This window comes from Centruroides vittatus, unplaced genomic scaffold (assembly GCF_030686945.1).
Source record: "Centruroides vittatus isolate TY-2023 unplaced genomic scaffold, ASM3068694v2 contig_12, whole genome shotgun sequence".
In the NCBI taxonomy this organism is placed as follows: domain Eukaryota; kingdom Metazoa; phylum Arthropoda; class Arachnida; order Scorpiones; family Buthidae; genus Centruroides; species Centruroides vittatus.
In genome coordinates this window covers 319,903-335,013 of record NW_027120767.1, presented here as the reverse complement: position 1 = coordinate 335,013, position 15,111 = coordinate 319,903, and the positions used below count along the sequence as shown (strand labels likewise).

The window sequence follows — 15,111 nt, the reverse complement described above, 5'->3', positions numbered from 1 at the left end:
GTTATGGACTGGTAGTTTATCATCTTTAGTGACAAATCCTTGTTCTGTTTGGTAACGGAAAACCAGCATGTTAGTGAGGAGAACTGCTGGTGAGCACTTCAATCCTGCCATTAGTGTTAGTCTGAGAGCAGTCTTGTATGATAGTCAGTCACCCTAATAATGGTGCAATGGTACTCAGTGGTATGTACAGGAAATTCTGTATCCTCATGTTGCCTTTTACAGTAGTGATGCAAATAACCATTTTTCACTAAGATAAATAATGCTAGGTCACACACAGCTAAACTTCCCAGGAATGTCTGTCATGTTGCCACACTTCCTTGGCCTGCCTCCAGATTTGTTTTCTCATTATCTGTGGGACCAGTAGTACACCAACTTTGGCAATCTACAAGCATGAGAGATTTGAAGTGGTAATTGCAACATTATGGGTGAATCTGTTGTAGGATAGCTTAGTGCCTGTATGCCTGGCTATACTGTCATATATATCTAGGCAAGAGCTACAAGACACTAAAGATTCTTTTAAAACCCACTTTTAGTTACATAGTTTGAACAAGCACCTTTAGTTGCATGGCATCTTACAGATGCTTTTATTCTAAAATTGTGAAATTATCGGCATAGCATCGAAAACTATGCTTATCTTTACTATACTACACTTATCAAAAACTGTACTATATCTTTAATTTCTACATTTTGTCCTTTTTTAACAATGTAAAATACTCACAAATTGAAGCAAATGCATTTGTAATGTTTATTTTAATGTAATTTGATCTGAAAATGCAGAAAAATAAGCGAATTAAATTATATTTCCAGTAAATTATGTCAAGTTTCACAGATTGACATCTGATTTCTTTGTAATTGGAGATTGATAGGTTGTCTTTTAAGGTCAGGGTGGTAAAACTTTTATTACTTTTGTGGAAGAGTGTGTTTAAAGTTGCACTCACTTGTAAACAAAACAAACTGCAAAGTGTTTTCTTACTCTATAAAAAGTCTCTTTTCTCAGTTATAAGTCTGTTAAGTTAGGATATAATTGTTCCATTGTACTTAGAAAAACATTGTCTTTAAAATTATACAGTTAGTTTTGTCATATTTGATTACTTTATCATATAAAAACATAAAAAATATTATTATTGTCACTCAGTTGTCAAAATCAGTTATCTAACTGAAAAACATCAATATTGCTTGAAATATTAAAGAAAACATCTGTTTGTAGCTGATAAATTTATATCTTAATAACTTTTAAAAATTTTCATAATTTAATCAAATAGAGGCATTAATTACAATAACTAGACAACACTGTTACATAAAAGATTTTACAAGTTGCAAATTTTTCATTTTCAATATTATTTTTCATGTTTTTTATGATAATGTCACACCAAAAAAATCACATTGTCAAAAATAAATGCACTGGCTCATTTGAAACGAATTAAAAATTGATCCAGGTATGAAAGAAGGGCAGAGGATATAAAATATAGTATTTGTGTAACAATATTTTTATTTAAATTGCTTTTTTTAATAGCTATTCAGTTTTTCATATTGTTATCTGAACATTTATTTTTGCAAATAACTTTATCTTTATGAAATTGATAGTCTGTTTTATTAAAAATATAAAAATATTTTAATTGTGTACATATTTTAATAGAAGTAAACAACTATTACTGCTATTAATATTACGGGAAAATGATTTGTAAATTTTTGAAATAATTGTTCCTTTACATGGCTTCTGTTCATTAAGATTTATAATCAAATAAGATGATAAATCTAGTGTAATTTTCAATTATTAATGGTGATTTAATAATAATATCTATATTTTAGAAGTATCTATGCCAGGGCCTCTTAAACTATGGGTTGCGACCCATTTGGGGTCGCTTAGCGAAATCTTGGAGTCATGAAATTTTAATGCAAAATATTGAAAATAATTTGTGAGAGTTTGAAAATGGCATGTTTTGTGTCGTAAGTTTCGTGAGTTGCACTTTGTGTCACTTCTGGTGCAGTGAGACAACGATTCAGCAACACTGATTGTAATGTGAACTAGTGTAGTGTTGTTGCTTTTCAGTATATTCGTTTGTCTCCGTTCCATTGTAACACAAGAGTGAACTGTGGTGGTACACAGTGGTGATATTCAGCGGGTTTGCACGGGTTCGGCCGAACCCATTGGTAAAATTTTCAGTTTCCCAAACCTTGTTAAACACACGTAACATTTCTCAGTGGTTTTGTTTCTTTTGAAAAATAAATTAAAATATACATATTATACTCTGTAACACTACTAAACTAGAGCCTTATACCCCGTTCGCACCGAGCATTTCAATCTAGATTGTGAGCAAGGTCGGGGACTATGCCTTGGTGCAATCTCTCTCGACCTTTTTAATCTCGACCGAAACGAGGTTTAATCGGGATCGATTCAAGAGAGTTCTTGAAACTAGATCCAGTCATAAGAGAGATCCCACAATCTCACGCTTGCGAGATAATACAAGATGGCTGTGGAACACGTGTCGGGCTATGGACAACGAAATAAAAAAAAGGATATTGTATTTCGAGAGATGATGACATCTACCTATTATGAGCAGTGCCATTCGGGGTGAAAAATTTCTCTGCCTAAAAGAAAAAAGGTTGACAATACTATTGTTACCTGGTCTTCGCCCAGGGCCCCTTGCGTTCCAAATACGCCACTGATTATTAGATATATTGCAAGAAAAGGTATTATATTTATTTCTAGCCAAAACTTTCATTTTGTTTGTCGGTGATTGTTAGGGAAAAATTTTCTGCTAGCGAACCCTTTGTTAAATATTTCGAACATCACCACTGGTGGTACACCATTATTGTTTTTGCAAATTTGTATATAACTTCAATATATATGTATATTGCAAAATATTTATATATCTATTTTATATATTGGGGGGGGGGGGGGTCGCGAAAAATCACAATCATAAATGGGGTCATGAATAAAAAAGTTTAAGAAGACCTGATCTACACAGTAATACAATCTGAAAAGTATTGATAATTTTATTGATTAAATTCAAAAATTGAAACAAAAATTGCCAATCAATTAATTAATTAAATATTATAATTATTAATTTTAATACGAGATGGCACCTAACACCACACTCTAATGCCAAATTAATTTATAATTTATAATCATTATACCCAAATTTAGCCCATTCATTTATGGCAGTTGTGGGGAGTATATTTGCTTAATAATGGATTTTTGATTGGTGTGTATATTTGTATAAAAATTTCCAAATTAGGTTTTCCCCTCTAACTGAAAGAAATATATATTTTTTTAAATTTTTAGATATTACTATTAATTATTAAATGTGTTGATGAAATATATCAGGTTGTGAAAGTGAAATTTAGACCATTTGAAAAAAATCTATTCACAATTAACTCAACAACAATTGCAGTTCAGCCTAGTAGGTAATCACCATTAATAGCAATCATATCTTGCTACTTCTGCTACAAAATTTCAATCCCATGAGTAAGAATGATGGGATTTTTTTTGAAGAAAGTCACAAGTGTGATAAAACAGCAGCATGCAAATGTGTTCTTTCAAAATCTTCATATTGTCAGACCTAGCTGAAGTCTATTTCCAATAAAATGTGTGATGAAACATCCCCTAGTTAATGTACTTACATACCCACATTGAACATTATAGAATTTTTTCCATTCATTTCCAGAATAAAATCAAAATGTCTAAATTTCACATTTACAACCTGATATTATGAATAATTTTTTTTTATAACATTCACTTTTGCTTGATAATTTTTTATGAAGAATCATTTTAAACTTTTATCCAATTTTTATTTTATTTGTTTTTCAGTTTTTTAAATATTGCATTTAAATATTTTGATGAAAAATTTTTGTGCACATTTTCAACTGAAACAATTTTTTTCAGAGGTTAAAAGAACTTAAACAAAGAGAATTTGGACGAAATGTTGCATCAAAGTGGCGAAAAGAAGATAAAAAAAGAGAGAAAGAAATTAAAAGGCTTCATGAATTGGCTGAAATAAGAGCTCAAGCAGCAGAAATTAGGTAAGAACATTTTTTTTTTGTAAATTAATTTATTAGTGGTTGAGCAACATGTATATTTGCATTGGACAATGATGATCAGATAATCCTAAAGGAAGCTACAGTCTTGCATCCAACTTGGGAGGTTACCCTCCACAAACATCTTGAGAAACTGGAAATATATAAGACAGCTAGATCAAAAACCATTAATTACAAAGACATACACACAAAGCCTGTTACAAATATGCCCTATTGTCGACAAAGCTAGGGCACCGACATGCAAACTAGAGAAACTTTCACACAAGTTACTTGCTCCACACTTGGAAAAATATGATTATTCTATAAATAACCTGGTTGATCTCATAACCCTCCTCAAGGAGATCACCTCCTCTCCACAATTTTTCACGGTATTGGACTTTAAATCCCTATTGGGAGTTGAATTGACAGGGAGGACTAAGTCCTCCCTGTCAATTCAACTCCCGCCTACCTTTTATGCGCTTAGAGATCTCCTATTTGATGTTGTGAACGACAAAAGCTTACATTAACAAGTCCTGGAAATGGTACATTTACTACACTACAATTCATTTTTTCAATTCAACGATATGGTATACGAACAAAGAAGAGGAGTGTCAATGGGGAGCCCCATCTCAGGAGACTTATGTGAAATGGTTGTATGACAACTAGAATCCAAGATCCTTCCTCGTTACCTCCCCAACATTATTTTATATAGGAGATAAGTAGATGATATAATTATTCTATGGAATACATATACAGAATCGATCAGGTACAACCCTACATAAGTAGGGTGTGCCCGATCGATTTCATTTCCTAGACATTAGCATTCAAGTTGAAGGATCAGCAATCCACACTGAGGTATACCATAAACTGGAGCAGAATCCATATACATTCCAGTGGAGTTGTGTAACCCTCATCAATACAAAATTGCAGCCTATAATGCTTTAATTAGAAGAGTGCACATACACTCATCCACACCACAAGCTCTGTGTGCCAAACTGAGATGTACTCATCACATTGCCTCAGGCCATGGGTACCCCAAATTTACTTGTAAATTAATTGAAAAATTCCACTGCTCCCACGAAGCACTCCAAGTCCACTCCCGTAATGATGACTGACCAGAGGAGGAGGAAAGGATCCTGGTCACTTATAACCCATATCTCCAATCACTTTTTGCACAGATAGCTAAAAAGTGCCACATTCATATCACATATAGATGTCCAACCATTTTTGACATCGCAATGGAAAGGACGTTCTTAACCAGGATAGACTCCCACGAGTCTATAACATCCCAATAAAAGATCACAGATGCGATAGAGAGCTCATTTACATCAGCTCTTCAAAGCACTACTTGGGCATAAGAATAAAAGAGCACATGCGGACATACAACACTCCAGGACCACCACAGCTCTGGCTATTTATGCCAGTGATCCTGAGATAGAGTTGAACTTTAACCAGGCAAGAATCATCCTCAGCACACCATACACTGAACATCTAAAGTGTATATCTACAAACTCAGCAATGCCTGCATCAACCACAAAGGGGAATTAAATCTGTCCGTAGCATGGCAAGCGCTAGTAAACAAAGAGCTATAAATATTTTATTTTTTGGTCTGTTGAACATAGTGCAAACACACAAACACTTGGCAATCTTCACCTTAAATTTATTCAGTTTAGTTGATACATGTACCTGTTTTTTGTACACATTTCGGGCTTTTGTAAGGCCCCTCCTCAGCCAACTAAAATTACATAATACATACGAATTACAAATACTAATATGTATATACAAAAAAAATTTTTACAGTTGTACTGAACATACCTTGAGATTAAAAATCTCTAAAAACCAAAATACCTTTCCCGTTAAAATTTTTTTTACATTTTCACGTAACGGATGGTTGGTTTTTATCATTTCCTAGTTATTTAACAAATATTTATTAGTTTCTGCATTAATCAACAAAATTCTTTATGGATATATGAGACGTACCTTCACGTGTCTTATAGTTTTACATGCAGTGCACTCTAGAGGAACCACGACACACTACTTTGATTTTCTGTGAAGTAGTATGGACACATTGACTTTTCACATTCCAAAAATTAATAAAACTAAAATTACAAGTCTATTGAATTAAATTTGTTGACAATTCTTGAGTTACAAATGTAACTTACCTTGTTGTTTTCTTTTTTTCTTCTTAATGTGTTTTATCAATTATAACAAGTTCACTAGGATGAAGGTGACTTACGAAGACAGTATGCCGGAGTATTTTCTTGATAAAATTTTTTTTAAACTAGTCATCAGTATATATTTCTTTTATATAATTTTCTTGGTTATTCCCTTGTATCAACATCCAAGAAGTTCTATCACACAAACGGGTTTCCAAATTACATTTCAATTTTATTGCACAGGACAGTACTAATTTTTATACTCTTACATGGTGGATATGCCATTTCTTGACTGATTATTACTTAGTTGAGTCAAAATCCAATATTTAAAAAAATTTTCTTTAATAAATTTGATTTAATTTATTAAATCAAATTTATTAAAAAAGATTTTATTAAATAAATTTGATTATGTGAAGGTACGTCTCATATTTTCATAAAGAACGTTGTTGATTAACGCAGAAACTAATAAATATTTGTTAAATAACTAAGACTGATAAAAACCAACCATCTGTTACGTGAAATTGTAAAAAAAAGTTTAATGGAAAAGGTATTTTCGTTTTTAGAGATTTGTAATCTCAAGGTATGTTCAGTACAATTGTAAAAAATTTTTTTGTGTATACATATTAGTATTTGTAATTCATATGTATTATGTAATTTTAGTTGGCTGAGGAGGGGCCTTACAAAAGCCTGAAATGTGTACAAAAACAGGTACATGTATCAACTAAACTGAATAAACTTAAGGTAAAGATTGCCAAGTGTTTGTGTGTTTGCACTGTATAGTGTTCAAGAAACCAAAACAATTACCGACACAGTTTCAAGATTACAAAAGCTATAAATTCTCCTTAATACTACGTATGTAGTGCGCATGACTAGTAAATCTTCGAGTATCATGCTTCATCGAATTTTAAATAATATTCGTATTTAATGACATTCTAACGGAAATTCGTTGCCGCCTGAAGAAGAACCTCAGAAGGTTTGAAAACATTCGTGAAATTTAAGTTTTTCGTTTTTGATGTTAATTACACACCAGTAATAGTCTTTGAGGTATGTAATTGATTATATTCCAGTGTTGGATAAAGTGAAGTTATGACATACACACAATCTCATCTGCTTAGTTCTTTTATGAAATGAATTAATTGGACTCCTGTTATGAACAGCATGAACAATAACTTATTTGAATTAATATGCATCTTCTATTGCATCTAATAATATTTATGTTCCTTTTATTTAACATTCTGTTCTAATTATGATATTTGTTCAAATTTAATAAACAGTTATCATCAGGCTTTTAACTTAAGACATTGAAAATGTTTGCTTATTGGAGTGTTTTTTGTTGCTGGATTTTGTGGGCACTAAGAGGGCCTCTTTTAGCAAGCACATTATGGGTTCTTTTAGGCCCAGAATGGGCAGCTGGTGGTGAGGACAAGGCCCGACATACCTGGATGGACCACTCTCCTGGGGATTTTTCGACCTGTCCGGATTTGATCTCGGGTCCCCAGAGCGATAGGCTGCCACCTTGACTGCTCAGGCAGCCAGTTGCAGATTTTTGATATCACTGTATTTGAACTGCATCCAGTTTTACAAACTGTTATTTGATAGTTCTCATTTTTTCATTTTTCCTTAGCTTAGTTTTATAATTTATATCATATTATTAGTACTTTTTTCTTGTGCATTTATATAAAATTTTTTGTTTAAAATTTTCGAATTTTAATATCAAATTTTATTTTATTTACCAAAAATTGTTGTCTATATTCATAAATTTTTTTTAGAGGTCCTATTGAAATGGGAACTGGAGAGAAATTTATACCAGGATTCAAAGCAGTTGATGTTGATGAAACATCAGAAGAACCTTTGCCTCCTGGTGAAGATACATTTTCCATCACTGAAAGTAATGACGAAGGTGATGGCAATGAAGAAAACATTACTATTGAAGAAAATACCATTGTTGATGATATTTTTCAAGAAGTTTCTACTGAAAATGTTTCTTCTCCATTATCAACAGAGAAAGAAGAAAAAGAAAAAAGTGATTTTGAAAATAGTGAAAGAGAATCATCAGAAGATGAAATCAATGTAACAGAATTTTCTGATGAGAAAAGTTTTAGTGAGTCAGAGGAATTAAGTTCTTCCTATGAAAATAAATCAAGTTATAAAACAATATTTTTTACCAGAAATGATGTTAATTTGCCACCACTTCCTTCAGATTCACCTCAGCCACTTAGTCCTGAATCACCTGAACCTGCTATTCTTCCAGAGTCACCTCTGTTATATACTCTTCCAGATTCTCAACCAATGCTTCCTCCAGTTTCTTCTGATCAAATTGAAGTGAATTTTCCCACTTCCCCAGAAAAAAAGGACTCACCTAATGAAATATCAGTTAATGAAAGTGTAAATTATTCTTCACCTTTTCCTACTGAAGAAAGTAAGATTGATAGTAAAAATTTATCAAAATCAAAGGCTTTATTGGGTAAAGCTTTGGCTAAAAAAAGGTTGTTGGCATTCACTCAAACACTTGCACCTCATAAAATGAAAGATGTTTTAGCTGCTGAAGACAAAGATCTATCTAAATCAAGTGGTTTATCTTTTAGTTTCTCAAAGAAGGCAAATAAATTGCAAACACAGACTGATTCTTTATTCCAAGATGAAGAAATACATAGTCATACTGATAGTGATGATGATGACGGTCATCAAGAATCTGAGAAAAAAAGTATAGAAAGTTCAGATGATCAGAAAACATCTAAATCGAAATCTGAAAAAGATAAAGAAATGTATCATATTCAACCACCAGAAAGTTGTTCAATAAAACCAAAGTTTGACTTTGTCCGTTTTGTAAAAGCTAATATTTTACAAAAATCTGAAGATTCTAAATCATCAAAAGATTCTAAACATAAACATGATAAAAGTACAAAAGATTCAAGGAAAGAAAGAAAAGATTATGAATCATCTTCAAGAAAACATAAAGATACTGAATCATCAAAACATTCAGATAGAAAATATGATGACCGTGAAAGATATAAATCAGACAAGAGGAAAGATGAGCGAGATTACTCTAGATCATATTCCTCTAGTGATTATTATTATGAAAATAAGAGTAGAGACAGGAGTGGTCATAAAAGAAGTCGTGACAGAAGTAGAAGTAGAAGTCCTTCTCGTAAAAGGCATTCAAACTATCAAAGTGATCGACATAGCTACAAGAAGAGAAATGAACATTCACATAGGGAATCTAAATCTAAACATTCAAGTAAATATTCTCCCAAAGAACATAGAAGTGAGAAAAAAGTGGAAATAAAGTGTGAAACTGTTGAGAATATAGAATATGAAGATAGTTCAAAAATGTGTAAAAATGATGATTGTGAAGAGAGAGATAACCCTGAAGATATTAAATTAAAACAAGAAGAATGTGAACAATTGCATTGTACAAAATATGAATTATTAAATGATAAAACACTTCCTAAATCATGCAAATCACATTCAGTTAAAGAAGAAGTTGAAAATATAGAAATATCTAGAGAGACAGAATCACAGAATGAAGATGATTCTTTTGATGATGCTCAAAACCAATATACATGTGATGAAATAAAAGAAAACACTCAGGACTTGCTTGTTTCATCAGATGATGAAGCTTCACAAGATCATTCTGAAGAAATTGATTCACAAGCTGTAAATAAGACAATAGAAGAAAATATGGATAATTTGTCAGATATTCAACAAAATAATAGTGATGCTATAGAAAAAAAACAGACTGAAGTATATGTTGAATTTGAAAGCTTAGAAAAATCAAGTACCATAAGCAATGAAAATGCAGAAGGTTTTGTAGAAGAATCTCAAGATAAAGATGTATCAATGTTAAGTTTTAAAAAATGTGAAAGTATTAATAGTGATTCTGAAGGTGAATATGGATCTCAATGTCTGAAATCTAGTCAAATAGTAGAAAATGATGATATGGAAATTGATTGTGATAATATTAAAAAATCTGTTGATGAATATCATCAAGAAAAAGATTTTGCTGACGAAAATGAAAATTATACCAATGTCAATGATAAAGATAAAAGACAAGAAGATGAAATAGATGAATGCTATGAAGAATTTGAAAACAAAAAATATTCAGAAGTTTCAAAACCTAGACAGGAAAAGCAAAATATTGAAACAGAACAAAATGAGTTGTCCAAAACAATAAATTGTGTTGAAACACACAAGAATGCAGATAATAATTCTGAAAAGGTGGTAGAAAAAACTGAAGAGGATAGTAGTGGTAGTGAAAGTGATAGCAGTAGCAGCAGCAGTTGTAGTAGTAGCAGCAGTTCAAGCAATTCATATAGTGCTACAAGTAGTAGTAGTAGTAGTAGTAGTGATAGTAGCAGTAGCAGCAGTGGCAGTGATAGTAGTAGTAGCAGTAATAGTAGTAGTTCTGATGAAGAAGAAAAATCAAATGAAATTATTCAATTACAAGAAAAGAAAGAGAATAAAACCATCCCTTCAGTGAAAGAATATAAAACAGATCCTAAATTGGATAGTGAGCAAAAACATAAGAATTCTTCAAGTAGTAGAGAAGGCAGTCCTCTTGAACAGTTATCTAAAAGAAAGCAGTCTAACCTTTCAGAAACTTCATCACCTAAAAAGATACATAAGAAAACTAAATACAATTTAGATGAAGAAGAAATGAATTCTGTAGATCAAAAAGAAAAGCAAATAATTAAACCTAAAGAAAGCAGAATTAATTCAAGAAATGAATCAGATGTAGAAATTAAGCATAATGAAGAGTTGGAAAAGAATTTAAAGAAAAGCAATGATATTCAATTAGAATTAGCAAATAAAACAAAAGAGAAAAAATATAGTGACAAGAAACCAGAAAAGCAATATTCTGATGAAAAAAGTAAGTATCAAGAAAGATGCAGTTCAGATAAAAATTATCATGCAGAACATTCAAGAGAACTCTCACCTGTATACTCTCCAAAGTCACGAAGAGAATTCAAAAGTTACAGAAGTGCATATAAAGAAAATAGATATGATGAGTCGTCTTATAAATATAAATCACAGTCAAGAAATAGAAAAGATTACATAAATGTAATGGGTCGAAATAAAAGAATTATTAGATGGCCGATTGAATTTGTTAAGTATACACACAAAAGACCATCCATTTCTTATTGTTGTAATTTAAGATATTGTAGATCACACAAAAAGTCGCATAATTATTCACCACCAAGACAAAAGAAATTTAGAAGCCCAAATGATTCACCTAACTTGAAAGAAATGAGTGGTTTACAAGCTTTACAGTCATGTTACAGTTATGGAGAAAGCCCTCATACTCAAAGAAGTGTAACAGAATCATCTCCAGAAGAAAAGAAAAAGATCACTGAACAGCAACAGCATAAACAAGAACAGCAGCAACAGAAACAGAAACAGCAAGAAAAACCAGCATTGTCACCTATTTCAAAAGCAGGTAATGAAGAGAATGTGAAAACTACCCAGAATATGCCACCAACTGTAAAATCAAAATGGGACACTGATTCTGCTTCAGATGATGATGAATGGCAAGCTATAAAAAGAGTACATAACAGTCCATTGAAAACAGAGGAAAATACATTAGGGACTATAGATAAAAAAGGAGGTGTTGCTTCAGATGAACAGAATTCAATTAATGAGATAACTAAAAGTTTAGGTGGTGATGATGATGATGACAATAAAGATTTGGAAAAAGTAGAAAATAAGGAGGAAGATTTAAAGTTAATGGACGAAGAAGAAAAAGAAGTAAAAGCACCAGTGGATGATAGCAAGAATTTAATTTCTGAATATGATAAATTCATGGAACAGTTAAACTTAGTGCCTGTAAAGACTTTAAGTAAAGATGCAGAAGAAAATGAATTTATATCACAAATTGATGAATCACAACAATCAATGATATTCCAAAATAATAATAATAATGTATGCAATAAAGAAAATGCATTTTTATCATCACCAGTTAATGTTGATGATTATAATTCTAACATTGACAACTGTTACATTACTGATAGTCAGACCAGTGATGATATATGTCAGTTTTCTATAAGTAAACAAAATAATGAGGAACTGAAGGAAAGTGAAAAGTTAAAAGATGAAGAAAGTAATGCAATAAATAATTCTGAATCATTTAAGTCTGAATATTTAAAAGAGAACTTCAGTGAAAAGAATGAAGAATCTAATTTAGTTAATATGCCTCTGAAAACGATACAAGAAAATTCTAATGCAACAAAACTTGAAAGCATAAACAAACAAATTGATGATGATGATGATCAAAGTAATAGTGATTACAATGGTATTTATTCAGCGAAAGATAATTCTACCAAGATAAAAGAAACTGAAAAATCCACAGAAAACTACAGTGAAGATTATCATAGTAAATTTTCTGCTGCTACTGACAAGATTTGTAGTAAGGATGAAAATGAAAATTTTGAAACATATAAAGAACAATCACATTTTCAGTATATTGAAGATTCTAGTACTTCATCCTTAGTTGAAAGTAGTGTTGATAATGTTTCAACTACAGATATATATTTATTTAAAACAGGATCTGATGAGTTTAAAACAGGTTCTGATGATTCATTTGTTCAAATGCAAGACAGTAATAGTTTGACAACAGATTCTCCAGATGTACAGTTTGATACTAGTGTGAATCGATTTATTAAAGAATTTCTTCCGGAAGATATGTCCGAGAGTTCAGAAAATAGTAATGATGTGTCTTCAAGAGAAAGTTTCTCAACTTCTGAAAACAGTGAAAAACTAAAACCTAATGAGGAAACATCAGAAATAGCTAAAAGTCATGTCAAAGCTACAGCAAAACAGCTACTTGAACGTGTAAAGAGAAAACGACAGATAATTTCAGATTCCACTTTAAGAACAGTCAGTGCTGTACTTAAATTGAAAAATCCTCCTGAAGGTTATTTTGGACCAAAACTTCCACCTGAGCTTGAAAATAAAGCAGTCTTACCACTAATTGGAAAAATACCAGCAACAAGAAAAAGTGTTAAAAAAGATAATGAAAAACAAGAAGAAAATGTAACTTCTTCCAACCAAGACAAAGATTTTAGTATTAGTAAACGTAATCAAACTGATGGAGATGAAGATTATTACGCAGATATTTCCACTACACAGCATTATGGAGATGAAAATGTTTATGATAATAAATGTCATAAGAGTAATGTACATAGCAATCAATCTGATATAATGACAGATTTGAAAAGTATTCAGAATCGATTACATCGGGATGTATATGAATTACAATATCCAGTGAATGAATGCCTTTATGAAATATATGAACAAGAATCTGCTAATGATCCTCCTCCACCAGGAGTAGAAACAATTGATTTGCAGAGCATTCCAGTACCTGATAATCCAACAACTGTAGGATTAAGTTCTGATGATTCTTCATTTGGACAAGTTGATATGTTTGAAAATCAAGGAAAATTGTTAGAAGAATCAGAAGATATGGATATTGATGTGGAATCTGAAGAAGATAATTCTCAATCTGTTCAACCTGATCCAGATGATGGACCACCTGGAACTAAACCCATTTTACTTCCACTCCCACCACCCAAAGCAGGAATATTGCTTCAAGCTGGGAGAGAGTTTTCATCAGAGCAACCAAAAAAGTCTGTCACTTTTGCAGATGGTATTCCCCCAGGTAAAGAACCTTTAAGGGTTGATGAAAGTGATTCTCCTTCACCACCACCACCACCTCCTCCACCTAAAGAGAAAAGACATCGAGTAAAAGTAAAATATCTTCCTAGATTTATTGAACCAGAAGCAGGAGATGAATCACCTCCTCCTCCTCCTCCACCACCAAGATCGCCTCCTCCACCACCACCGCCTCCAAAGAAACCAACAACTGTGACAACAGTGGCAACTGTATCATTGACGCAAGAACAGACTGACTCATTTCAGCAACTACATCATGCAGCCCAATTACATGCACATCAGCAATTGGCTACGCATTACACCACTGCAACTCATACAGCTGTTGCTCCCACACTGCAAGGATATACAGTGCCTTACGCTTATCCAGCTGGTTATACTATACCGTATGCTTCATCAGCATTACCAACAGGTTATACTTATGCTGCACCAAGTCATCAGATGTATGTCAATGCTCCAATGTCTTATCAGTATTCAACAGTCACTCCTCAAGCAACAACCCTCCCCCCACCATCATCACAGTGATCAAGATTGTCCATCAGAAAAATTGTTAATAAATTGTATGCTGGTATTTAATTTATCAGCCATAATGACTTCTTCATTCAAGGTTCCTGTAACTGCAATTTTCTGCAGCCTATTTGATGAATGAATGAAATTTTTATTTACTGGGATGTGTGAGAATTGTGATGAGACAATATCCATGTAATGTGATTCATTTCCATAGTCAAATATTATCACAGTGAATTCCTGGCTTTGGTTTCGTGTTCATCAACTGATAATCACATAAAATGTGTTATATAAAAAGGAAAGTTTCTAAAGAAGGTCTTCAAATGTAAGCATCACTTTTTAATTTAACATACACATGAATATAAATTTGATAATAATTAGAAATTTTATCCAAAACAAATCAATAAAAAATTTTAACAAAGTTAAATTCTCATTTCTTTTAAATATTAAAACAAACCAACTTATTTGGTTATACTAATAATAGTTTTTGAAATTCTGCAACATATATGTGATAAGGATGACAGAAAAAATACTTAGATTGATTGATTGATTGCACCTGTTGAAAAAAGAAATGGTACCTCAAAATTCATAAATTGTCTTGTGTTATTACAATACTGTTGCATAACATGTTCTTAGTTACATGTCAGTATATTCACAGGACAAACAGCGATAATTTGATCTGCTGTGTACATCTTGTAAGAAGTAGTTTAATAAGTTTATGGTGATGTTTTGTATAATTTTGCCAATAAAAATTATAATTAAGTAA

At 31.9% G+C, this 15,111-nt stretch overlaps 1 protein-coding gene across 5 annotated transcripts in view; it reads left to right on the top strand.

The window, feature by feature from the left end:
• LOC136983303 (uro-adherence factor A-like) overlaps positions 1-15,111 on the top strand; it is a 73,864-nt gene extending 58,753 nt beyond the window's left edge. For all 5 annotated transcript variants that reach the window (XM_067280003.1, XM_067280027.1, XM_067280010.1 and 2 more), the window contains 2 exons: positions 3,887-4,023; positions 7,943-15,111. In XM_067280003.1, coding sequence (XP_067136104.1) covers positions 3,887-4,023; positions 7,943-14,363 — 6,558 coding nt within the window. In that variant the 3' untranslated portion in view covers positions 14,364-15,111. The remainder of the gene's footprint in view (positions 1-3,886; positions 4,024-7,942) is intronic.